Source organism: Pollicipes pollicipes, unplaced genomic scaffold (assembly GCF_011947565.3).
Source record: "Pollicipes pollicipes isolate AB1234 unplaced genomic scaffold, Ppol_2.1 Scaffold_4881;HRSCAF=5763_pilon_pilon_pilon, whole genome shotgun sequence".
Lineage (NCBI taxonomy): Eukaryota > Metazoa > Arthropoda > Thecostraca > Pollicipedomorpha > Pollicipedidae > Pollicipes > Pollicipes pollicipes.
In genome coordinates this window covers 34,496,857-34,524,199 of record NW_023596576.1, presented here as the reverse complement: position 1 = coordinate 34,524,199, position 27,343 = coordinate 34,496,857, and the positions used below count along the sequence as shown (strand labels likewise).

Here is a 27,343-nt window from a genome sequence, read left to right as displayed (position 1 = left end):
GATCACTGCTACTTATGGATGACAGGAATTGATGTTGAATGAGAATGATGTTGTATGGCGTCAAACGCCAAGATGACTTTGAAATACTATCCCCTTAGAGTGTCCCCATTTTTGCGCGCGTATAGCTCAGAAACTTGAGGGTTTCAGGTATTAAGAATGGTAGCGCTGTGAACTGCACCGAAAGGTCTTCAAGATGACCATTTCGGGTCAAAACCCCATGGAAACGTGGAACACTAACGATTTTTTGTTTGTTGTGTAGGTAGGTGTACTCGGACGTTTGACAGATGTCATCCACTGTTAGCATTGAAATAAAACAATAGCCGCACACATCAGGAGGGAATTAAACATAATCCCAATGCTGAACGAATGCCTGCAGTGAAAATCCTGCTTGCCTACTGGCATGCTTTTAACCGATTTGACAGATGCCAAGCGACGTTCCAATCCTGCCTGCTCTCCTGATGTGTATCTGACCGATTTGTTAACAGATGCCGGATGTTGTCCAGATCCTGCTTGCTCTCCTGATGTTTATATGACCGATCTGTTAACAGATGCCGTGTGCCGTTCAGATCCTGTCCTCTCTCCCAATGTATATTTGACCGATTGTTAACAGATGCCTGGCGCCGTTTCGTCCTGTCTTCTCTCTGATATGCATTTGACCGATCTGTTAACCGATGCCAGGCGCCGTTTTGATCCTGTCCTCCCTCCTGATGTGTGTGTGACCGATCTGCCAACAGATGCCCGGTGCTGTTTCCATCCTGTCTGCTCTGCTTTTGCTGATGGCCTCAGACTCACTGCGGGCGACAGCACAATCTAAGCGACGATGGCAGCCGTGCCACCGGCAACAACTACGGCTTCGGCCATAGATACGGCGACCGAACCGGCTTCAACAGGAGATACACACCAACGCCGGCCACGGCGCCCACAGGGTCTACAGCAACAACAACGGTCCACCGCGCCACCACGGACACGTCGACAACCGGCTACAGCTCCAACAGCGCCCACCGAGCACGCCGTGTACGGCGGCGACCGCGGCGACTACACGGACCCGCACCCGCGCTACCGCTACCAGTTCCACGTGACCGACCCGCGCACCGGCGACTCCAAGTCGATGCACGAGCGGCGGGACGGCGGCGGCGTGGTTGGCGAGTACCGCGTGCTGGAGCCGAACGGCCTGGAGCGCATCGTGACGTACACGGCCGACGACCGGCACGGCTTCCGGCACGGGTGCGCTGGGTGCCGGCCGGCGCTCGCGCCGCCGGTCCGCCGTCTCGCACCAGGAGGTGACGCAGTTCCACTCGGACCCGGTGCCGGCGCCGGCCGGTCGGCCCCGCCGCTGAGCCACCGAGTCGGGGCCCGGCCACGGTCCGTCCGCCCATCCGGGACAGTTAGACGGACGAGCGATCGTAGGTGCTCCCAAGTGCTTGAGTTTCGGTGAGAGTAAAGGTTTAACACGTGTGTTCGAGAACAGTCTGACAATTGTGTTCCGTGCCTTATTTTCGGTTGACTGCGCTCGTAGCCAGCTAAGCCTCCTGCACACGCTTGGGGAGCGCAGATGCCGTGTCGATCTTCATCGTGAGCACAATAAGCCTTCGAGTTGCTGTTTCCAGTTGTGTGCAGCGTGATATGCACTACAGGAGAGAATAGCGGCGGACCAAGTCAGACGGACAATCCATCCCGAGCCACACCGGCATGACGCGACACCCACTGACCACAGCTGATCAGAAGGAATGGGGAGGGAACTCCTGCTAAGTCGGCAGACAGCGTTGTGGCGTTTTCAGGGCGGAAATGCTGCACTCTGATACGTCAACAGTCTGATTTGTAGGTAGACTTGCAGGGCTTAAAGATATCAAGAACATTGTTCAGATTTTGCAGGTTTGCAAAAAGCTTGCTTATCTTTGCATCAGTTTCCGGGACAATTGCCCGATAAAGCTTAAGGTCCGATAAACAGTACCAAGGAATATGCATGAATGGAAGCCTCGGTGAACAGCTTGCATCGAACAACGCATGTATTTCGTTTTTGAGCTCGCAATCCACTAAAAGAATCCTGCGCTCGGGATTAACGTGCTTGGAATACAAACGTAAGTGTATGTGAGTGATGTCAAAATTTGTCGTGTGATATGGCGCCATAATGCTGAGATTTAAAGACCCGGTTTTTCGTTACAAATTACAAAAAAAGATCGGGAACCCAATGTCAGTTTCTTCTGCCTTCGGTTAACTGTGTTGTAAGCCATGTGTTACGCACTGATCGTCCTGGATAATAGATAGACGCCGCTATGCCATAAAGTGTATATGATCTGACTCGCCAGTGCCGTGAATTGAATGCTGACACAGTGTATGGTTCGCCCGCCTCGGGCGTGTCGGAATACATGCGCAGCGCTTGGGCTTTATTATGCTGATGACAGGCGTGTTTATTTTAGCGCATTTTCTGCATCGCTTCGCCCTGGTTTTAAATGTCACTTTGTGCCTTATCTTGTTCACTCGTGACCATAAGCGCAGCTTGAAACATGGAGTTGTGTCATGTTAATCATTGCCTGCTTGATAGCGCTTGTTTAACCAGTGCCTTCTGGTATAATGAAGGTCGATTACCGTCAGCATAAAAACGCCCAACTCACAATGAGGCCAAGTGCAGTCAGGTATCCACAAAAACCTGTACTTGCGTGTAGTGTGGATTCACACCTGCTTCAAGTTACACTAGTAATTTTAGTGTCACACACTCAGTTCAAAGACATAGCTTCGCTACCAAGTTGTATCTGGTCGCGCTCAGCAATCAGTGGTGAGCTATGTGCAAAAATGTCGGCTTGTTGCGCTCATTACCGCCAACTCTGCATAGATACCACGTACGTTGCATGCAGAGGCCAGAAGGGACAAAGGTCAAAAGGGCAGCCGGCGCGTGCGGCATGCCATTGGGCGAAGAGAGAACCGTTTTTGTGCAGTTTTGGCAGGTGGTAACGGCGACACAACAATGTCATAACTTGGCGTTGTTGAATGCCAGCGAAAATAATGGTGGTATTTTGTGGACCGTTTAAGCAATCCGTAATGAACAGTAGTGATCAGGACGCCGACGTGGCGGCAATCAGAAATGCTGGTTTTCGGCCATCGTACCGCGGCCTGACTCAGTCCGGTTACCAGCAATGCGTCAGCCATTGCCTAAACGCATTTATCTTGGGCGGGGCAGAGGTCTGGGGAAAAAGGGACCAGAGCCGACACCAGTCAAGTTGCTGCAGATCTCTAAACGACCTGTTTCACTGCCGCTCCTAGACGCAGTCTGGAGATGCATTGAACAATAGCTAACGGTTGTCACAGCAGTCGCATTTTCCTTCGTCGAAACATGAGACGACCACTGTTCGAGAACCGTCGGCTTTAATGAGGGATGGAGAGAATGTGTCAGGCGGCATTTGCAGCGCAGCTGCAGCTGTCAGTATGCCTTCCGGATCAGCCAGCTGCACGAACGAGCCGCACAGCCGGCTTTGTTATCCCGACCACAGCGCTTGACGGCATTTGAGTTCCCAGTGCGGCCACGCCCACGTAAGTTCGTGCGGCAGGGGCTCCTACCCGGGTTAAATGTTGGGATATGCAATGTTTGTAGAAAGTTGGTGCTAGCTAAGATGATAACTTATCAAATTCCATGTGCATCACCGTGTCAACTTATCAAAATCCGTGAATTACACGTGCATGTTGATTTCCGTGTAGTGTTTAATTGCGAGAGGTAGAGGGACTTACTTGGCCGGCATATCGCAGCTGAGCGACCATGCTAACCGGAAAGTTGAATGACATTTCGCCGTAAAAGTGCTTCATGAGCAGCTGCGGAACGCGTGGCATCCAGGAAAGCTATCGTGCTGCATGCGGTTCGAGGGGTCAAATGCGTTGTGCAAGGGACCATCGAACTTCCTGAATGCAGCGTGGGCGTGGAAGTGCATCAGAAGCGAGTTAGTGAAAACGTGTTCGCCGCACTGGGAGGGTAAACAGGAAATACCGCTATATAGGTATATACATACATATATATATATATATATATATATATATATATATATATATATATATGCCATTGGGACTTTACGACGCACCCCGCTACTGAGGCTATATGGCGTCGCCTGCCTCTCCCTCTGGCAGGAAGGACGGGCACCGCGGGGAATCGAACCCCGTACCTCTGGTTTCCCAGACGCGCAGTGGTTAACGCAGACGCCTTAACCACTACACTAGCGGCACCCCCTATACATATGCATATATATGTATATATATATATATATATATACATTTATTTATTTATGTGTGTATGTATGCATTGAACATTGGCAGAAAAACAGCATATAGCACCACGAAATGCGCCTTACTTTTACGTTCTTTACCTGTGCGTGCGTGTTATTGCCGGTAATTTTTTGGAAATGCGTCAATTAGGGCCGGCGAAAGCTGGAGGGCTGACTTGCCTTTGCACCAGTTCAGACCTGTATGCACATTGATTTTAAGTCAGTTTGCAGTGCATGCGCCACTCATGCAGCGACATCCGTGTGAAAGTTGATCCGCGCGTGTGGCGGTGTGATGCGACCGGAACTTGGTGAGAGGGCTCCAAATTCGAGGAATTGCCGGGACCACCGGCATCAGCAGCATTTCAAGCTAGCGTTCAATTTGAATTTCAAGCTAGCGTTCAGACAAAAACGTGCAATCTAGCTTCTTCCTTCCATTGTCAAAGTAAGAGTGTTTGCCTTAGGACAGTATGCAGATTTTACACTCGTTGTGACTTACCATTCGACTGTGTCATAGAGAGGACGAGTGATGTTGAGCCTAATCTTCCCTGGAGGTCTAATTCACCGAAAGTTATCTTTCTGGCGAATCTAGTTAGTACAGTATCTATCTAGTGCTAATATCTAATACTATAGTACTAAATCACTGGTTAGTACAGTATCACCACGACATTTAGCAAATTTGTTCATTTGTAAGACAAACGTGAGGCGTACTTCACGCAGTTGACATGGATACATCACATACACTCCACATTCTTCGGAGATCAACACAGCACAAAATTCCTGAAGCCCCCCCCCCCCCCCCCCCCCCCCCCCCCTCCCACAGCCGTACCTGCCACGGGTCTGTGCTCGCATCTGGTAGCTTAACTGCAGCCTGGTCTAAACCAAGGATTTGCCCGCTCGAAGCCACGAGAAAGATTTGTTTCAGATTACAGAAGAGAGCTCAGACATGGTGTTGAAGACATTGACACGCTGCGCCACGCCGTTTTAAAACTGAACCATGCAGACAGTTTATCTGCCGCTGTTCCCATATAAATGTTTGTTACTCACCGTAAGCACCTTCGAGAACTCCACCCTAGATTCGTCAGTAGATAAACACGGTAATATTGAGCAGGGAAACGCGTGCAACGTGCGATCGCAACACTGCCTTCCAGCACGGAGCAAAATGCTCATTTTTGTGAAGAAATGGTTCGCAAACGTTGTGTATTGTGAATGTTATGGCCTCAGGGAGCCGAACGGATTTTCACACGAGCAAATGGTTTGGAAAAATGCCCCATATCATGTCAATGGTGTGCATATTACGCATGACGCAGTGAATTGGAACTGGTAAATGTGCTAGAGTCGTACATATTACCAGGCTCGACGACAAATGATGTGCTTTGTTTGTGCTTATCCTAGTTCAAGCTCATTTTAGATTTGGTGCCGGATTAGGCCCCAGTCTGAGGCTTCCTGCATGCAAATGGTTACTGACCGCTTCCTGGTCGACTGCCGGCTCACCTATGTGCATAAGAGCTATTTAGGTATAATAATTATTTGGGTGAGTTGTAGGTGGTATGTTTACCTACGGCATGCAGTTTGTTTCACTTTCCCCATCTCCCCTGTTTGCTGAGAGTTGGCATTCATCCATGAAAAGCCTAGACGCGTGCTAATCCATGACTTCCGCAAGATGCCGCGGCATGGTCTGCACACAGCCACTTCCGCAAGATGTCGCGTCATGGCCTGCAGTTTGACGGGCGTCATGTTATCGGATGGAGAGGTGAAAATGCTGTGACATTGCGGCGTCGCAAAAATATGTCACCTGATCATTCAATGTCTTAATTAAAGAATTGCAGGAAAACGTCTGCAACGTTCCCCCATGTGGTGCTGCAAACTTCCAGTTGATAAGACCAGCAGTTGCAACGATATAAGCCCGCCAAAATTGCGACGGGCCGGGACGGGCCAGACCGGTGAAGCTACAAATTGTCCAATCAGGTGGCGCTGGTACGCCTGTCCCGCGACTTTGGTCGTAAAAACTGCAGCTTTTTTTAAGGGAGGAAACCTTTTGCCCCCCCCCCCCCCTCCCGCAGGCGGTCGCTGCTGGGAATAGTAAGACCCGAGTGGTGCTGGGTCAATGACAATATCCGCCGTACATTCAGATTCGAATTAACTCGGCCGGACGTGACGCTGGGCGTCGTAGACTTGTACCTAGACCTCGGCCGGACGTGACGCTGGGCGACGTGGACGTGTGCCTAGACCTCGGCCGGACGTAACGCGGGCGGTCCCGGTCACGGCACTGGTGCGGCTGGACATTCTCCCCCCCCCCCGGCGACGTCGCAGTGCCGGCGACCCTGGCGGCGCGCTGCGGCTGGGGTGCTGACGTTCCGCTCAAACCCCCACTCGACAGCGCTGTGAAAGCAACTGCCCTGTGAAGTCAGATTTCCTGCTTTGGTCGGAAGAAAGGCGAGAATCTTACCGTGCGTTCTGGTCACGACGCGCATGATTTGCACCAGGCTCACACAATGCGCGGCCTAAAACTGTGTAGTTTGTATTCGTAGTAAGATCGATATCGGTCAGTTCGCTCATCTTTAGTATTCGTTGGCGTTTAAACTATAGTAAGCTTTAAGCTCGATCGATGGGAAAGCGTGGCGTCGCATTTGTTGGCTGTCGCAAACGGGGACCTGCGTTTGAGGTAGCGAGCGATGGCAAATTGCATCATGTTGCGGTGGTTGATGGATGGGCGGCAGTTATGCTTGCTTGGTTTTATACCAAATACTGACACTAAAAACTCGAAAATAGACTAAGCAGAAAACGGGTTACACTCACTTCGATAAGATAAATACCCTGCGAGTGGTGTCATTCCCTGCCAGACGTGTTGATTTTCGTTGCAGCCCGTTGCCCTTTCTTGAGCAGATACAAGACGAGCGTGTACAACGTCGTGTCGTGAGTATAACGTCGGTCGGCAAACAAGCCTAACTGAGAGGTAAGAAAGAAACCCGATAAGTGAGAGTTTCTAGTTTGAATGTGAGCAGTGAATGGCTGACCGGTGGGGGCAGCCCAGATATTACCCTGGCTTCGACTGACGAGGTCGATGACACCAGGCCACGAGGCCAGAAATAACACAGATATCTAGCCACATGACGCTGGTCAAGGGACAACGCGGCATCTCAAAAGTGCCCGCGTATCAGATGGGCAGGCAAGACAAATTTGGCTGTAGACCAATGCTGTGTCCGCCCGCGTAATAGGAATATCATGTGCAAGAATGCCGACCCACGGTTCTTGTAGCAGGGTCTGAGCCCGGTTGTCCGACGCAACGATAGATAGCCCAACCCCAGACAGTACAAAGATTTCCCATAATCTGACGGACTTCCCCGCCCGTTTTTTCGTCCAGCCATGTCCCCTCGTGGCGTCTGGATGTTCTCGCACGTCACCGATGCGCCCCTGCACGCTCTGACTCCCGGAGCAGCACGGTAAACAGTCGGCTGGCCAGAGGCACGCTGGCGCCAGCGCCGCCATCTCAGTGGGACCAGTCGCCCTCGCCGCGCCGGGCTTGTTGCTGTCGGTCTCCAGAATGTCAGCCCCGCTGCTGCTGCTGCTCGCGGCCGCCTGCCTGGTCGCACCGGCGGCGGCGTTCGTCAGCGCCGGATCGCGCCGGCCCGTCACCGACGTGCTCACAGAGAAGCTGTTCGCCGTGACCGACATGTTGACCTCGCTCGAGGCACATGTGAAGCAGCTGAACACGGCCAAGGTCGGTGTCGACTCGTTGGAGGTGCGCCTGCAGACGCTGGAGGGCGCGGTTGGCTCGGGCCTCAGCTCGCTGCGCGCCAGCGTAACCGGCGTGGCGGAGGCCGTGGCGCAGCTGGCTGCTGGACGGACCGGCGAGCACGAGCGCACGCGCGCCGCCTGCCAGGATAGTGTCAGCAGCCTGACGCAGCCGCTGGCCGGCCTGCAGACCAGCGCCGAGCGCACGCAGGAGCTGACGACGGCGGCGGAGCGGGCGCTGGGCGGACAACTGGAGAGCGCCGGCGAGCAGCTGCGCGGCATCGCCGGCCAGCTGGAGGAGCAGCGCCGGGGGCAGCGCCAGCAGCTGACCGCCACCACGCCCGCGCCCACGGCCGATCCCAGCAGCACGTTTTTGGTCCGCCTGCTGCACGAGCTGAAGAAGCGGAATGGTCGTGGCCCTGGGCAGTAGGAATGGTGAGAAGTCGGCTTGATGGCTGCCGCGCTGCTAACGGCTGTCACACTGCTGCCATACTCTGCGTGCTGCAGAGCAGTGTTGTTTCTTGGATAGCTTCTAGCTGACGAGCTGTTTATGGGCGTCATGGTAGCTTGTAGGGCTGAGGTTCACAGCTAGCGCCAGTGATTGATGTTGTATTCTAACTTGGACCGTTCAAGCTGCCACGGTCGTTAGAGTCCATGATATATGCTCTATGATTTTGGACGGGCTGGCTTTTCACGCTGCTGGCTTGACTTATTTTCCAAAGCAGGTTACATACACGTAGTGTTTATGCCTATCCTAATTTGAAACAGTCGTCTTCACATGTGTTCTGATCGCCGTTGTTCATATCGCCACCTCCTCGTCGCCTCTTTTGCCTCGTCGTTAATCAAGATTATTTGAATTACGCGGAGCAAGTCATTGAAAACATGTCGCGATCAAATGCCGCCTGCATTGCTGGCAATACATCTGGTACTTCCAAAGATGTAGGAGCATGTGCCTCGCTGCCATGTGAAGTGTGTCGTCACCGAGCGGTAGTCTGCGAGATGCGCTGTTAAAGCTTTCTGCTGCGCTGCTGAAGCCCTCTGCTGCGGTCGCAGTTGCAGTCCTAGTCGTAAACAGCCGCAGCCCTGGACGGCACATACCTCGGACGCCTGGCACTTGTAAGTCTTTCAACGACACTATGGACAGTTTTGAAGACTTGGCCTGATCTGGCCGCGACCCTGAATGATCCTGACGCCTCCACTTTCATCGCCTTACTGTGGCTTATGACATCACAGTTTTAAGATCGAATTCTATATATTTTGCCATGTTTGACCTGACCACTGCTCAAAGTTCAGAAGCAGTGACAACGTGCATGATTGGGTGTCCGCTTCACACATTCAGAAACACTACACGAGAGGATCTGGCGAACACAGGGCTAAAAATGCAACGCGAATTTTTTTCACATTTTCGCAGCGCAGAGATAAGGGGACGATGGCGTTGCGAGCGAAGCCGCAGCCCGAGCGAAGCTTTGCAGCTTCCCGTAGTGGTGTTCATCCAGACCAGACCGACGGTTCACCACGGACTGCCCACAAATGATCAGCAGATAAGACGCAACTTCATTTCAATGTGCAGATTTTCTTTGCATCGTCACGTATAAAACCATTGAATGGACTCGTGCTGCTGCGGCATGGATAAGCCGAGGTGGACGCTTGAGCATAAAACTATAATAGCATGATTCCAGGGGACAAACCGCAGCAAAGATGCTGGAATCCGTTCACCCTGAGACCATCCTAGGTTTAGAGAGAAATCAAGTTTTCATTAAATCTTTCTACTCATTTCGTCTTTGTCAAAAACAAAAGTACTTCAATACGAAAGTAGCCAACCCGATCAAGCACAAATGGCTGAGATCAAGTGTCAGCCAAACGACTTTGTCGCTGATGCGGACGTAAATTTACCGCGTACATCAACAAAGAATTTGGTGTGCATTCTTCGTGATTTGACGAGATATTCAAAACGGTACCTTTATTTTTCTCACACGACGTCTGGAAGTTGGAGATCCCAGGGAAAAGTCCGCCCCCCCCCCCACCCACTCCCCCCTCCGGTGGGGAACAGTTTTCTCAGACCCCCGGCCGGGCGCGGGTTAACCCTGCATTGGATTCATCGCAACTTATAGAAAGGTCATTCTTCAGGAATTATTGGTGTCGATTTGTATTCCTCTGGGTGGGCCACCAGTCAACGCAATGCACAATGGACTCCATCAACGGGTTGTGGCAGTGATTTTCTCAACATCAAGCCCTCTCGCACGTGAATCAACATCAGCAACTCGGTGGTCAGTCGTTCTACTATCTAAGAATTATCTCATTGCAACTATTGCTTCGGTTGCCACACGGTAATTGCAGGCCGGTAAAAAAGGGAGGATCCGTGTACACCGTCGAACAGGCCCGGCTCTTCGCACGAACAAATGGAAAATCTCGTGCTCACGCGATATGCACTAAATGTACGTTAATCCATCTAACTCAATGCTACATCCAACGCACACCTTCACTGGAAATCAAATCTGACCAATAAAGGGCACGCCAAGGTGAGACTGCACACAGATGCGCACATCACCATCTACCTCGTAAAGGCCGCCTCACCCTTTTGCCCTGTCCAGGGAAGACCACGGTGCGGAGTGCCTCGGTTCGTGGACACACACGCATCTCATGGGCTAGCGCAGGACTGCCAGCTCTCCAGACATCTGTCTCCAGTCAAGACGGGACGAATTGGAGCAATAACATTCGACCAGTTTGTCCGATAAGATGTGGCGAAATAACACAACGTGCTGCAGTCTGTAGAACTTGGATGTCGCTGATTAATGTCAAAACACTCGGACAATAACGCAAAACTAGACCAAAATTGACACCGCATAGGTATTAACCGTGTAATTAGATATTCGCATCATGCGAAAATAACAGAAAAGGCCTAAGTAAACGCGGCACGAATGCGGAGCTTTAAATGTATGACTAGCTCAGCCTGCTGCACTCAACTGGACGTGACATTCAAGTTTTCATTTTCTTTGTTCCTTTTACTTTTGAATCAATTAGAAGAAACATTCTTTCCATTGATGCAATACAGCTCTCGCATTTGTAATGCCCTGCTTTCTAGGCGTCAGAAAGGTGAGGAGGGGCAAACGGAGAACAGTGAAGGTACACGCCTTGGAGTCGGTCCGCAGCGCGTCATGGTCAATTAGTAACGTGCTGCCCGTGATGATGCATTCCGCAGTGGCCTGGCCGAGCGGCTTGGCAACTTGCCTTGCCCTCTTGTCCTCGGTTTGCGGCTTGCCCTCTTGGTTCAGCGCTGATCAGAGGGCTTTTGGGCTGACATCGGTGATCCATGCAGCAGCCTCCGAGGCCGGCTGGTCTAGACCCTAGCGATCGCCGAAACTTTGGTGGACTCTGTCCCGCGCAGCTGCTCGTAACGGAGAGCGGGTCTGGTTTCTTCTCTGGACGCTAGATGGCCGGCCTCACGGATCATCGCTGCACAACTGTTTTAGAGATAAACGGAGGGCATACCGACGCGCACATAAGAGGGCTGCCTGAGCCCGGCCGGACCGAGAGGTACGGCTTCTTGCCATAATGCGTCGCGGCGGGCGGCTCCGTGCCTTCTGGGCGCGCGTGGAGCAGTTGTATGTGGCATGCAGCGCTCGCGGTCATCGTTCACAGCCGATGATTCCACGTCTCACATTAGCTTCAGGCAGTTGCGAGCGTTTACGATAGAATAGTTTGTGGTAAAGCAGCATGTTGCCATGCTCAGAGCCGCTGCTGAGACCGGTCTTGGTCCTTCACACATGATGAGGGGCCATTTTCTACATTTTAAGACATTTTAAGAGGGGCCTTCTCACTCACACTTCTCTCCTGATGAGATTGCTAGTCTTATTGCGCGTCTGGGACGCGATGCAGCGTGCGGGCGGGATTTCTGTATGGAGCTTCTCCAGCCCTTTCACAGACTTTGGCACGGCTCCTGGTCGCCTGCTTTTATGAACTGCGGGTATCGTCCAGCTTTTCCTGCAGGACAATTGTGCCTCTCGTCAAAAAACGTGAGTCTAGTCCTGATGTCTTAGATAATTATTGGTCGATTTCATTCGTCTCGGTGATTTTTAAACTAGCAGAGATACTGCTCCTTAATGAGCTTAAGTCGTCCTTTGCGCCAAGAGAGTTCCACTTTGGGTTTGTAGAGGGAGGGAAGCACCTAAAGCCACCATCTGAGACTGCGCAGCGGTATGTCAGTCGAGGCTCTCCGGCCTTTGGCGCTAACCTAGATAGTCGGAAATGCTTCACTAGTCTCTGAAATGCTGGTCCTCTGCTGCGTGCTGCTGAGCACCCGTCTGCGCTGAGCTGGCCTCTCCTGGCAGCCTGGTATTCATCTCTGTCACTCTGCGTCACGTTTGGCCGCCAGCGATCGCTGAGTTTCCCGCTTACTGCGCTAAGGTGCTTTCCGTTTGAATGAAGGGCCCTGCGCTCTTGTTGGGAGCCGTATCAGTTAACCTGCTCTGGCACACCCGATCATTTGGGGTCTCTCCATGTTGGATCCTGGGTACTTCTTATTTAAGTGGAGGGCCATACGCTCTTGACAGGGGCCCTATATTTTAATCTGCCCGAGCACACTCAATCCTTGGGAGCCCTACATATTTTGTCGTAAGTATTTCTTATTTTGATGGGTGGTCCTGTGTTCTTGACGGGCCCCATCTACTAAACTGCTCGGGCCGGTGGCGGATGCAAGAGGGGGGGGGGGGGGGGAGCGGCACGGGGCCACGTCTCTATGGACCATGCAGAGAGGACCTAAAGTTCCGAAGAGGCCCATAACCGGCCGAACAGGCGCAGTTTTCTTGCAACAAAATTGGACGCCTTTGAACCTACAGACGGCTGAGAACGATTGCTGGCAAAAGTAAAGAGTTCATGAGCAGGCGAAGTTACTTCATTCCTCGTTGAAAAGGTACTGCTGGGGGGGGGGGGGGGATTTGAGGCTCATCACGCTGTCCAAAGGCCTTACGCTGCCGCCCGGGTCCTACATGCCCACTTGCAATCTGTCAATCTGATCCCTAAGGAGCTTTCCATGTTGCCTTTGATCTCTGCATCTCCTCGTAGGACCCAACGCTGCTGTTGGGACGCTATCTGCTTCCATGCCTGGGCACTCTTGATCGATCAGGTTTTCTTCCACGGACTTTTCCCATTCGCCCGAAATGCTCTGTGCACTTTTCCGGGGCCCCATATGCCAGGGTACACTCAGCTGCTCAGGGGCCATTCATATAAGTCTCCGGTTCTTTCCATTTCTTTGAGGGCATTGTGCTGTTACTGTGGCCCTGATAAAGTAAGACATTGAGATACTCCATGCTCAGAGGCCCTCTGCTTTGATCGAAGGATCGTTCCCTTTGATCTCATTTGCGGAGGACTATTCAATCCTATCGAGGCTCTTTCTGTTAACGTGCTCGTACACTCTTGATCGCACAGGGGTATTGATTCATGGTCTTGGATAATGCACCCTTGCTCAGAGGGTCTTGTACCCTGGGTGGGGCAACACACGTCAGCCAACCGGGGCACTACCGATCGCTTAGGGGCCCACGATGCTGGTATTGGGTTCTTTTGCTTGCTCCGAGGATAGTATATTTGTTGATGAGAGCCACTTTGTTGGCCTCCTGCGGCACCCATAATCGCTCAGATTCCGTCCCAATTGCCCTTGGTGCCTTCGCCTTAGAGCAGTTGTCTAATACGCGCCGATAAATTTGTATACGCAATTGCCGAACGTAATCCTACATGTCGCCGACGCCGTATGTGTCATTTCCATTGGCCATTGAGTATGTGACATCATACTAGCGTGTGACGTTCTAAACATACTTTAAATGCTAGGATATGCTGCACTCCTTTATCACAAAGGAAAAAATTATGCACTGGTCACCAGCCATCAGCTGGTTACGCCGCCCAGCCGGCCAGCCATCAATGCATACGTTAGGAATCATGTCCGTGCTTGGTTTTGATGGTCGTTGCAGCCAACTCAAGTTTATTTTGCCTGTTGTTTCGAAACACTTAACCTGAAAATCACATCATGTAACATTATCTGTAGAAAATGAGTGAGCTTTATGTGTATGTATGCATAGCACGCCCAGCTATATAGGCCTGTGCACAGTAAAATGGGTTTCCGACCTCGTTAAATAAGTGAATAAGTAAATACATGTATACATACACACACACACACACACACACACACACACACACACACACACACACACACACACACACACACACACACACACACATATAAATATATATATATATATATATATATATATATATATATATATATATATATATATATATATATATATATATATGTTTATTTATTACATACAACCTGTTCTAAAATGTCACGAACAAGAGAAATAACTTTTGATACTTTTTGGAGGGGCCCCAAACTCCGGGGGGCCCACAATGTTGCGTGGCTCCTCCTTGACAAAATCTTGGATCCGCCCCTTCCGCCAACACCAAAAAGTCGGCTCCGTGTTGCTCTGAGCACCGGTAGCTCATTTCAAACGTGCTTCGACAACCATAAGAGAGACACTGGCCCTGGCCCTTATTCTGATGAAATAGAAAAGCAGCATTACAAATGAACACCAAAGCTGGCTGCCTGTTCTCCGAATACTTCGTATGACGAAATAGTGAACCAGCATTACAAACGAACTCCACCAAAACTACCCGCATGTTCTCGAATACTTTCCCTTAGCCATGACGTTTGACTAAAAAAATGGTTTCAAATGATGGCACAATAATGGCATGCAAGAAGTCCTTATCAGGAATAGCGACTTAGCTCCGTTCTTCCAACGATTTAAGATGATACAGTCTTTTTGCCACTACTAAAGCACGGCTACGACAAACATGGCCCATCAGCGGCGTATGCTTACGTATGTAACGCTTAGGGCGTTGACGCATGCCGCTTTCACGTTGTACGAGTTTCGCCTAGGTTTTGCCACCGCCAAGTGCCCATTCCGTACGTGTTGATCCCGGCCGGCTGTCTGGGCGCGGTGATTGACGCTGTTCGTGGCCGTTCTCACTTCTCATTTTCTCGCTGTGGGTATATTTTTGATGCGTTTTCCCCCGATGGGTTTGTAGAAGCTGACGTGCAAACTCGTAGCGTGTGGGTGATTAGCAACATATGGCGAGGGCATGTCTGCTACCGTGTGTAGCGCATTCCTGTCTTTTTCCGCCGTTCACAGTCGAAAGCCCGTGGTAGTGCATGGTAACGTTTGAACAAAATACAGGCTAGAGTGTTGAAGTTTGTGAGCTTGCTTTTTAAAGCTGGGTGGAATGGCCATTGCCAAGCTAAGTATGTTGTTTTAAGAAAACTCAAAGTCAGCAAGAAGCTTGAGTATTTTTGTGCTAAACATTTTGGCAGCATTTTTGAATCTGTCAGGAATTTATGTTCCATTTTTTTTAGTTGCACGGCTATCTCACTTAGTGCAGTGCAGCACACTGGCTGAGTAAGAAGCCTCTCACCCATGTTTCCTGCAGATTATTACTGAAGCACACTGATCTTGCCATTTTTTAGTGATCAAGTGATCCAATACCATTGTCTGTCTATCCCATGCCATAACAGCTGGCATGGGTCATGTACATGACAGTTGATGGTTGTGTCACTTACATGACATTCAGGTGCCTATCTTGTTCAAATTTGGTGGTATGGTAAAAGCATGTCAGTTATCAAATTGTTATGCCGGTGTGATAAAGGTAGCCCAAGCGGCTACTGTGTGCATTTCTGTTTAATGTGTGGTTGAATGGTATAAGGTGTTATGTTAAACATCATCTCAGCTATAAACTACTCAAATAGATAGAAGTTGTGATATTTGCTCATTATCTATGTCATTGGTCATGCTTAGCTAGCCAGCTAGCCATGCCTTTGTTTTGCACACTGCAGTACTTTTAGACATATTTATGTTTTAATCCATGTTGAAGTCAAGATTTGGCTGGGAAAACAGCTTGCAATGGAATGGATAAGAAACAAGCCAAAAGAAAAACATCATATGAATCATTAGTACTGGCCTCTTACAAGTTGCTACCCTTTTGCATGCTTTATGTTATATATAGCTTTAAGTTATTAATTGTTGGTCTTGATCCCTTTAAAAGCAAGGCAATCAGGGTAGGTACTGGCAGTTGTACTTTTAGATTTGCATACCTAACCTGATTAATCATAAGTGTAACAAACCATAATTGATCTATTTTTCTCTTTTATTAGCCTATATCTATTGATTTTATGGCACACAAGATAGACTGTGAGAGTGTCATTCAGCTATTGGCTTGGTTTGGGCTAGGTGACCTGGTTGAAGGTGGGAAAGCTTGTTGTCCTATACCATTCCACACAGATGCATGGATTTGCAGGGGCTGGTATCTGAGTGTGCAGGTTTCCTGGTCTAGTGCAGATTTATTCCATGGGGTGCTTCTGCCTGACATGAGCATGTGCTGCAAAGTGTAGAATTTTCACAAAGGAACATCTGGGCTTACTGTGCCAGCGGTCATCATTGCAGGTCATCTGACATGAGACAACACTAGTCTATCAGCAGCTCTGTGTTGTGGGGCACCTGCCGACTCTATGGGCACCCATTCTGTTGCATACCGCCCACACTGCCTTTTCAGGATGGCGACAATGAAGGTGCAGCTGAGTCGACAGTGCCCGCCGTTTGGCGTGCTGCTGACGGCCGAGCACGTGCGCGCGCGCGGCGGCGCCGTCACGCTGGAGTGGGCTGGCCAGACGAGTGTGGTCGTGTCTGCCGACCTGACGCTGACGGCCCCTGCCACGGTGTGCCGCCATCCTAGCGCGCCAGGCCGCCGACGCCGATCGCCTGTACGGCGCCACGCCGCTGGCGCGCACCACGGCCGACCACTGGCTGGCGTTCGGCGCGCGGCTGGCGGCCGGCGCCGGCGCGCGGCCGCAGCTGGTGGCGGCGCTGGCCGAGTTCGACGCGGTGCTGCTGACGCTGTCGTTCCTGGTCGGCGAGGCCGTCACGGTCGCCGACTACGCCGTGTGGGGCGTGCTGCACGGCAGCGGCCACTTCCAGGCGCTGCTGGCCGACGGCGCCGTGCCGGCCAACGTGCTGCGCTGGTACCGGCTCATCGCCGATCAGGCCGTCACCAAGGCGGCGCTGGCTGCGCTGCCCAGCGAGCTGCGCCCCCTGCCTGCCGCCGCGCCGCCGCCGGCCGCCGCCACCGCGCGCAAGGAGGAGGGCAAGTTCGTCGAGCTGCCCGGCGCAGAGATGGGCAAGGTGGTGGTGCGCTTCCCGCCGGAAGCGAGCGGCTTCCTGCACATCGGCCACGCCAAGGCGGCGCTGCTCAACCAACACTACCAGAAGATGTTCAAGGGGCAGCTTATCATGCGCTTCGACGACACGAACCCGCAGAAGGAGAAGGCTGACTTCGAGAAGGTGATCCTGGAGGACCTGCAGCTGCTGGACATCCACCCGGACCGCTTCACCCACTCGTCCGACCACTTCGACACCATGCTGGGCATGTGCGAGCGGCTGATCAAAGAGGGTCGCGCTTACGTTGACGACACGGGGCCGGAGCAGATGAAGACAGAGCGCGAGCAGATGGTGGAGAGCGTCAACCGCGGCAGCACGCCTGAGCGCAACCTGCAGCTGTGGCGCGAGATGCTGGCCGGCTCGGAGGTGGGGCAGCGCTGCTGCGTGCGCGCCAAGATCGACATGAAGTCGTTCAACGGCTGCATGCGCGACCCCACCATCTACCGGTGCAAGCCGGAGCCGCACGTGCGCACCGGCACCAAGTACAAGGCGTACCCGACGTACGACTTCTGTTGCCCGATCGTGGATAGTCTGGAGGGCGTGACGCACGCGCTGCGTACCACGGAGTACCACGACCGCGACGACCAGTACTTCTGGTTCATCGATGCGCTCGGCCTGCGCAAGCCGCACATCTACGAGTACAGCCGCCTGAACATGACCAACACGGTGCTGTCCAAGCGCAAGCTGACCTGGTTCGTCGACTCGGGCCTGGTGACCGGCTGGGACGACCCGCGCTTCCCCACCGTACGCGGCGTGCTGCGCCGCGGTATGACGGTGGAGGGCCTGCGCCAGTTCATCGTGGCGCAGGGCTCGTCGCGCGCCGTCGTCTTCATGGAGTGGGACAAGATCTGGGCGTTCAACAAGAAGGTGATCGACCCGGTGGCGCCGCGCTACACGGCCGTGCCGGCCGACGGCGCCGTGGCGGTGACTGTGCGTGGCGTCGCCGAGCAGGCCACGCAGGCGGCCAAGCACCCCAAGAACGCCGACGTCGGCACCAAGACCGTGTGGACGGCGCCGCGCGTGCTGATCGACGCCGCCGACGTGGACGTGCTGCGGGAGGGCCAGAACGCCACGTTCATCAACTGGGGCAACATCCGCATCGACCGGGTGGTGCGCGGCGCCGACGGCATCTCGGTGGACGCCACACCGCAGCTGGACAACAAGGACTTCAAGAAGACGCCCAAGCTGACGTGGTTGGCCGACACGCCGCGCGCGCCGCTCGTGCCGGCCGTCTGCGTCTACTACGAGCACATTATTTCCAAGCCGGTGCTCGGGAAGGACGAGGACTTCAAGCAGTATATCGCGCGCCAGACGCGCTCCGAGGTGCTGATGCTGGGCGACCCGGAGCTGGCGCACGTGAAGCAGTCGGAGATCATTCAGCTGCAGCGGCTCGGCTTCTTCATCTGCGACTCGCCGTACCGGCCTGCCAGCGTGCACTCGGGTCGCGAGAGCCCGTGCGTGCTCATCTACATCCCGGATGGTCACTCTAAGGAGCCGACGTCCTCCGCGAAGGCGGCCAAGGCGGCCCCGGCCCAGAAGACGGGCGCGAGCCCGCCGGCAACCGCGCCGGCCAGCGCCAGTCAGCTGCACGAACGGATCGCCGCCCAGGGCGACAAGGTGCGTCAGCTTAAGACCGACAAGGCGGACAAGGTCGCAGTCGACGCCGAGGTGAAGACGCTGCTGGCGTTGAAGGCCGAGTTCAAGGCGGCCGCTGGCCAGGACTGGAAACCAGGGATGAAGATACCCGACGCGGCTGCGGCGACGGTGCCAGCTGACGCCAACGCTGCGTCCAACCTGGCGCAGAAGATCGCCGCCCAGGGCGACAAGGTGCGTCAGCTCAAGACTGACAAGGCGGACAAGGTCGCAGTCGAAGCCGAGGTAAAGACACTGCTGGCGTTGAAGGCCGAGTTTAAGGCGGCCACAGGCCAGGACTGGAAGCCGGGGATGAAAATACCAGAGGCGGCTGCGGCGACGCCGGCTGGTGCGAACGCGGCGGCCGACCTGAACCAGAAAATCGGCGCCCAGGGCGACAAGGTACGCCAACTGAAGACGGCCAAGGCTGACAAGGCTACTGTGGATGCCGAAGTGAAGACTCTGCTGGCGTTGAAGGCCGAGTTTAAAGCGGCTACTGGCCAGGACTGGAAACCGGGCGTCCAGTTACCGTCTGCGGCTCCTGCCGCCGCTCCTTCCGCCTCCGCCGGCGCCGCTGCCACCGCTCAGCTGAATCAGCGCATCATCGAACAAGGCGACAAGGTTGGAATCATCGCAGCTTGTAGTGCAGTGCTGTGTGTAGTCCCCGTTGTCCCAGCCCCAAATGCATGGAATATATATATATATATATATATATATATATATATATATATATATATATATACCAAAATGTTTGAGAAGAATGTCAAACTTACGGTATACGGTACATGTACGGTCCCTTCTTAGCATGTTTTCACTGTCCTGCTGCTGCTTGTCGCATACATAACACATGGTCTCCAAATTTGCACGTTATTTGTTTGTGCTCGACCCTGGCTTGATATGGCGCGATCGCGGTGTGAACGCGGTGTGTTTGGCATGGTTCTCAGTAGCTGTGGGACCAACTGCACGTCACTGGCTTTTCTAGTTTTTCGGTCTTGCTCTTACTTGCGTAACCATGCCTCAAACGCACCCTTCCTTCACGCGTACGTTATCTGCATGCGCGTTCAATTTGGCTGCTTGCTCCATTTGTGTGTGTGTGTGTGTGTGTTGTTTGCGGCCGCTTAATGTCAGCATGCTTTGGACATGATTTTGAAAAGCGTCACTCAAAACGGTGTATTGAAGCTGGAGAGCCATGCTGATTGAGACAAAGTTGGCTGCAGCACGGATTGACGCGCTGTGAGACTGATTGTCAAGACAAAGACTGGCCTGTACGACGTCGTGTGATACGTGGAACGATCCGGGACTAACTCGACCGTCGAAGCTAGTCATGGCACGATGTGGCTCGCTCCGGGACTGACCCGACCGTCGAAGCTAGCCATGGCACGCTGTGACTCGCTCCGGGACTGACCCGACCGTCGAAGCTAGCCATGGCTCGCTGTGACTCGCTCCGGGACTGACCCGACCGTCGAAGCTAGCCATGGCTCGCTGTGACTCGCTTCGGGACTGACTCGACCGTCGAAGTCACATCGTCGCCCATGGCACGATGTGACTCGCTCCGAGACTAACCCGACCGTCGAAGCTAGCCATGGCACGCTGTGACTCGCTCCGGGACTAACCTGACCGTCGAAGCTAGCCATGGCACGATGTGACTCGCTCCGGGACTGACCCGACCGTCGAGACTAACGGCCGTCTACAGCTGGGGACCTGTGCGCTGAGACGGACGGAGTGGAGAGGCAGCTTGCCACTGACAGCGTTAGTGGAGTGTGGTACTGAGCCCTGGCTCTGCCGGGAGGGCATAAACCGACGCTCTACCGCGACGGCGCTCCGGAGGGCCGCACGTGTGCCCCGACCGACCAGCGATGCCTCGGCATGGCCTGGTCCAGCTATAGACTCGCCGGGCGGCCGCACGCCTGACTACTGGAGCTGCCGTCAGCACCTACGGTTCGGCTGTCACGCTGGGGCTGTGGCTCAGTTTCCCGGGACTCCCCGGCGCCGGGGTCAGCGGGGGCGGGTGACGACCGCCCGGTGCGGCGCGGGCGGCCGGCGCCGGGATGCGAAGGCTGACTGAACGCGCTGTGAGGCGGCCGCTGGGACTGATCGACTGAATCTGTGTTTCAGGTGCGGAAGCTCAAGGGCGACAAGGCGGACAAGAGCGCGATCGAGGCAGCCGTCAAGGAGCTGTTGGCGCTGAAGGCCGAGTTCAAGTCGTCTTGCGGACTGGACTGGAAGCCGGGCATGGCCCTGCCACCGGCCGCCACCGCCGCCGCCGCCGCCGTTGGGGCCGGCGACGCGGCCGACCTCGGCCAGAAGATCGCCGCCCAGGGCGACAAGGTGCGTCAGCTCAAGACGGCCAAGGCCGAGAAGGCTGCCATTGACGCTGAGGTGAAGACGCTGCTGGCGTTGAAGGCCGAGTTTAAGGCGGCCACCGGCCAGGACTGGAAGCCGGGCGCGACCACCGCACCGGCCGCGGCCGTGACCGCGGCCCCCGCTGCCTCCACGCCGCCGTCCGCCGCCGCCGAGGCGCTCCAGAAACAGGTGGAGGAGCAGGGCGGTAAGGTGCGCGAGCTCAAGGCTAAGAAGGCGGCCAAGGAGCTGGTGGACGCGGAGGTGAAGGTGCTGCTGAAGCTGAAGCAGGATTACAAGGAGCTAACCGGCCAGGAGGCAGGCGGCGCGCGCGCCTCTGGCGGCAAGAAGCCGGCAGAGAAGAAGCCGGCCAAGCAGGCGGCCAAACCCGCCGAGCCGGCTGTCGATGACGCTACTGCCAAGAAGCAGACCCGCCTCGGCATGGAGGCGAAGAAGAACGAGGCTCTGTCGGACTGGTATTCGCAGGTGATCACCAAGTCTGAGATGATCGAGTACTACGACGTTAGCGGCTGCTACATCCTGCGACCCTGGGCTTACGCTATCTGGGAGGCCATCAAGGACTTCTTCGACGGCGAGATTAAGAAACTCGGTGTTGAGAACTGCTACTTCCCGATCTTCGTCTCGCACGCTGCCCTGGAGAAGGAGAAGACGCACATCGCCGACTTCGCCCCGGAGGTCAGTGGTTCGGAACCCATGGGCCTTTCCCTGGCCCGCACCGCCGGCTGAGGAACATGGATTTCTGGCCCAACCGTGATATTGGGCGCACTGACATCTTTTTGGATATGCCAATTCACGTAGCATACATTTGCAAATGGTTCTTTAATCCTCAGTCCTTTAACCACACACGTAGCCTGAGTACCCTGTTGCGGTAGTGTATCGTGGGATTTTTTTAAGGTACCGTGTCCTGGAGTGGGAGGTCAGCCGTCCCATCGAAGGCATTTGGGGCCGTGTTGGCATGTCACCGGCGTTGTTGCCAGAGGACTCGATTTAGGAAGAGGCTTATGCCGCTTTTTCACCGAACGAATATCAACGCCAACGGCCACAGCAGTCGCGAGCCTTGACGAGCACCGTAATCTAAACCCGTCTCATCTGCGTGTGCCTAGCTGACTCGCCATCGCCGCCTTCTACTTTGACCGACAATCGACTGTCACCGGTCTCTCCGATGCGCTTGACCACGCCGTCGTGCGCCCGTCCGATTGCGGCCGTCCTGACCGGACGCACCCGGCCGCAGGTGGCCTGGGTCACCAAGTCGGGCGACACAGAGCTGGCCGAGCCGATCGCCATCCGGCCGACCAGCGAGACCGTCATGTACCCGTCGTACGCACGCTGGATCCAGTCGCACCGCGACCTGCCGCTGCGGCTCAACCAGTGGTGCAACGTGGTGGTGAGTGGTGCTGCCGCGGCCTGACCTGGTCCGGCGGTGAGGGGTGCGTCCGCGGCCTGACACAGTCCGGGGTGAGTGGTGCTGCCGCGGCCTGACCTGGTCCGGCGGTGAGGGGCGCGTCCGCGGCCTGACACAGTCCGGTGTTGAGTGGTGCTGCCGTGGCCTGACCCGGTCCGGTGGTGAGTGGTGCTGCCGTGGCCTGACACAGTCCGGTGGTGAGGGGTGCTGCCGTGGCCTGACCCGGTCCGGTGTTGAGGGGTGTTGCCCTGGCCTGACCCGGTCCGGTGGTGAGTGGTGCTGCCGTGGTCTGACCCGGTCCGGTGGCGTCTCCGTATTGGACTGCCGCCATGTGGCGTGCTCCCACTCACATTGCGGACCTTGCGCGACCATGCTGTCCACCGCGTAGGTGGACAGTGTGGCCAACGCGGATCCACAGTGCTGGTTAGCTTTTCTGTGCACGCGTCAGTCGCCACAAATTATGGTTATGGTCCCTGTAAAAGTACCCGTGGCACTTGGAAGGAGGCCGCCATCCACGCGCGGCCCACCGCCGAGACTGAGCGAGCTCGATGTTGTGCCGTTGCAGCGCTGGGAGTTCAAGCACCCGCAGCCGTTCCTGCGCACGCGCGAGTTCCTCTGGCAGGAGGGACACACGGCGTTCGCCACGCAGGAGGAGGCGGCCACCGAGGTGCTGCAGATCCTCGACCTGTACCGCCAGATCTACGAGCACCTGCTTGCCATCCCCGTCATCCCCGGACGGAAGACGGAGAAGGAGAAGTTTGCCGGTCAGTGACCGACCGCCGCCGGTCCGCTGAGCTGCGCCGCGTCCGTCTGTCGCGTATCCGTGGCCGGTAGTCTTGAATCACCGGGACATGAAGAAGGATGCCGTTTGGGAGTCAGCGTCGGGTGTTGTGATCCGGATCTCGCCACACTGCTGGCGCGGCGTGTTAGTTCAAACGCCTTTCGGTTAGTGGAGGGCTTACGAAAAAGCCTCGCTTATAGCCGCAGTCTGGTCGACGGCGTTGTCGACGTTCAGCTGAGTGGTTTGATGTCATGCGGCTGTGGTGCCGGTGGTCCGCCGGCTAGTACGTGTTCTCAGGTGGGTGTCCGCTGTGAACGCTGCGCGCCCCACCGCAGGCGGAGACTACACCACCACGGTTGAGGCGTACGTGGGCGCGAGCGGCCGGGCCATCCAGGGCGGCACCTCGCACCACCTGGGCCAGAACTTCAGCAAGATGTTCGACATCGTGTTCGAGCACCCTGAGACGCAGGAGAAGCAGCACGTGTTCCAGAACTCGTGGGGCCTGACCACGCGCACGCTGGGCGTCATGGTGATGGTGCACGGCGACGACCAGGGCCTGGTGCTGCCGCCGCGGGTGGCCAGCGTACAGGTGGGTCGCGGGGGACGCCGGCGAAAACGTCCGGAAAAGGCTATGTTCTTCGGGCTCACTAGCTGACCCCTGTTTTTTTTTTACATCGACATGCGGCATGTATGTGCAGGCGGAGGCGGCCACAAAATCTCACTCCCTGCCATCGAAAATGCTGCCGAAATGGTTATTGCACGAACTGTGCATGGCTAACTATCAATGCTTCATGAATATGAATACCATCTGATGACCTGACGCCCCACCCACCGTACCGCCTGACGACCTAGCGCCCCACCCGCCGTACCATACGATCTGGTGCCCAACTCGCCGTGCCGCACGAATACCTGGCGCCCCACCCACCGTACCGCACGAGCACCTGGCGCCCAACCCACCACACCGTCTGAGGACCTAGCGCCACCGTACCGCCTGACGACCTGGCACCCCACCCACCATACCGCATGAGCACCTGGCGCCCCAGCAACCGTACCGTACGAGAGAACCTGGCGCCCCACCCACTGTAGCGCCCGAGGACCTGGTGCCCCGCCCACCGGGGACTGGTCTCCACGACGACCAGCCGGCCGCGCGATCAAATTGAGAGAGATTCGAACTGGGCACCATCGGGTCAATGCTGTCGAAGAGCTTGCTCATTGACTGCCCTCCTCTCCCCATCACGCCTATCCTTCGTACCCTCCCCGTACTCACGCAGCCCGCAGAGATCTTAGCCCGAAATTTCGTCTACAACAGCCCGAATGGTCGCTTGCTGTCTCCAAGGTGACGTTTAGTCGAGATCAGGTCTAAATCGTTACACGTTGCATGCCACTCGTCGAAGATTTTGCTTTGTGTTTACATCATAGTGTTGTACCCATTCCTGGATGAAGGCTATTACACATGCTGCTTTCACACAGACCGACTTGCATGCTGATCGAATGGCATATCTTGTTTGCGATGAGAAGTGAGGCGAATTTGTTATTCTTCAAACCTTGTTTGACTCGTTTCCGTCTCTTTCCACTGCACTGCTTCGATGTCGTTTGTTTCGTTCCCGCCGTCCGTGCCGCGCTCGCGAGGCCGTCGCCGCTCGCACGCTCAGCTTCACGCCGCTGCCGCCAGGTGGTGGTCGTTCCGTGCGGCATCACAGCCAGCATGAAGGACGCGGACCGCGACCGGCTGCTGGCGGCCTGCGGCGAGTATGAGACCCAGCTGAAGGCGGCGGGCGTGCGGTGCCGCGCCGACCTGCGGCTCAACTACTCACCCGGCTGGAAGTTCAACCACTGGGAACTGAAAGGCGTGCCGCTGCGGCTGGAGCTGGGGCCGCGCGACCTGCGTCAAGGCGAGTACGTGCTCGTGCGCCGCGACACGGGCGCCAAGCAGACGCACAAGCGCGAGGCGCTCTCCAAGGAGGTGCCCGCCCAGTTGGAGGTCATCCAGGCGGCCATGTTCGAGCGCGCCAAGCGCGAGCAGGACGAGCACGTGGTGGTATGCCACGACTTCACCGAGTTCTGCAGCAAGCTGGACAGCAAGTGCCTCATCCAGGCGCCTTACTGCGGCGAGATCAGCTGTGAGGAGAGGATCAAGAAGGACTCGGCCAGGTTAGTGCGCCTCTGCGCAGACTGGTGTGCTGAGGCTGAAGAGGCGGGAGAGGGAACTGACAAAATTGCCTTCTGTACAATGCTGTTTGATGGGCACTGACAAAATGCACCACAGGCACGAAATAACGCAGCTGAGCTGGTCCAAGCCAAATAGCTTTGGTTTTCCGACAACACCTGAAACAACTTGTCTATTTACGTGAAATGTCACGAGATCCAGGTGAGAAATAATAAATATATTGTGTCCAGTGGTGTGCCACAGCTATGCCATTCTGTACCATTCTTAAGTGGGCGGATACGACCTCGGATGACCCGTGCCGCACCGTTTGGACGTACGATGTCTGCTCTGCACGCCCCAGCCGAGCCGCGCCAGCTCGCCCTGACGTGTGCTCGTCTCGTGTTTCAGGGAGGAGGCTGTCGAGCCTGGCGCGCCCGCCATGGGTGCCAAGGGCCTCTGCACTCCGTTCACGCAGCCGCGAGAGCTGGCAGCCGATGCCCGCTGCATCTATCCCAGCTGCACCAACAAGCCAAAACACTATACGATGTTCGGCAGGAGCTACTAGCGCTGCAGGCGCGCCCGCAACACTGCCGGCTTCCGGCCAAAGGCCTACATGCTGTTGGTGCTCGCACGTGCGGGCTGTTACGGAATACATACAATTATGGTGACGCTGCGGTATTGTCTGAACTGAAGAGAGCCTTCGTTGGTGGAAGCTGTTGAGGGTTGACAGTTGTTGTTGGAGCTGCGATGCTATCGGAGCTGAATGGAGCCTATTACTTTAGACCACTGAGGTCGGAGAATCTGCGTTGAAGCGCCGCAAGCAAAGCTGTGGGCGCAAAGCAAAATTCAGTCTACTTGGCCAACAGGATCGGGTGTGTTCAGAACGTGGCATCAGCGTTCATATGTCACGAAGTCATTTCTTCCCTTTATCGGTCTAGGAGCACGATTGGACGGCAGAAACTGGGCGACGTGCTCCCTGTGTACAGGGTCCCTGTGTGGCATCTTCTGCGGTATGTGCCTCATAGCTCTGAACTGGCCTGACTTGGAAATTGCTGGGCACAGGAGCCACATCCGTCAAAAATCATTGGGCTTGTACACACTTATATATCGTAAATTCATCGAGCCAATAAAAAAGGCAACGAAGCGCCTCTCGTGAAACACCTCCCGAGGGATCTTTGGATGAAACCAGGTGGAATGGTCCCTTAGAACGCTCTTTCACAAATTGCTTGCAAATTTCCTGAGCATTCGAGGCACGAAATATGTTCGATCATGGCGTATTGATGACAAAAGTGAAGCAGTGTTTGATGAACATTCCAGAATGCATAGGCTTCTGACTAGTGCTGACACCTATACACTTGCTTGGTGATTTACCTAAATCTGAGGTTGATTTTGTTTACTTTGTAGCTTCGGTTAAATATATAAATTTTAAGTGAAAAAGAAATTCAAAAGTCTCCAAAAGGAAGCAAAAGTTATATAAAAAATAAGACTTTTCTTTCCACGCCGGAATCGCCCCACCAGCCGACGTTGCTTGAAATCATTACACCTAACATGAGTGCCGTAGCACATGTGCTTGCATGTAGGTGGCTCGTTTCGTAAACTGAGATGAGAGTCCCATGTTCCTTTTGCAAACAGCTGACTATGAATGCAGAACCATTTTTTTACATCATCTTAGTATATTCCATGAAATAATAACCATAGGTTGGCTTAAAGTTATTGAATAATTTCATAAATAATTCTTTAAAGCTTATTTGAAGTCTTAAAACTGATTTTGTTTTGTTACTCGTTTTG

General features: G+C 54.6%; 1 protein-coding gene across 1 annotated transcript; it reads left to right on the top strand.

Moving 5' to 3' along the window:
- Nucleotides 1-16,747: 16,747 nt before the first annotated feature.
- On the top strand, nucleotides 16,748-26,223 carry LOC119100287 (bifunctional glutamate/proline--tRNA ligase; the record flags this gene model as incomplete). The annotated part of the gene is made up of 7 exons (XM_037223393.1): nucleotides 16,748-19,486; nucleotides 20,981-21,901; nucleotides 22,458-22,610; nucleotides 23,194-23,392; nucleotides 23,745-23,998; nucleotides 25,082-25,560; nucleotides 25,964-26,223. Coding segments are annotated over 7 exons (4,902 nt in total), but the record flags the coding sequence as incomplete, so codon positions are not given.
- Between the last annotated feature and the right edge of the window lie 1,120 nt (nucleotides 26,224-27,343).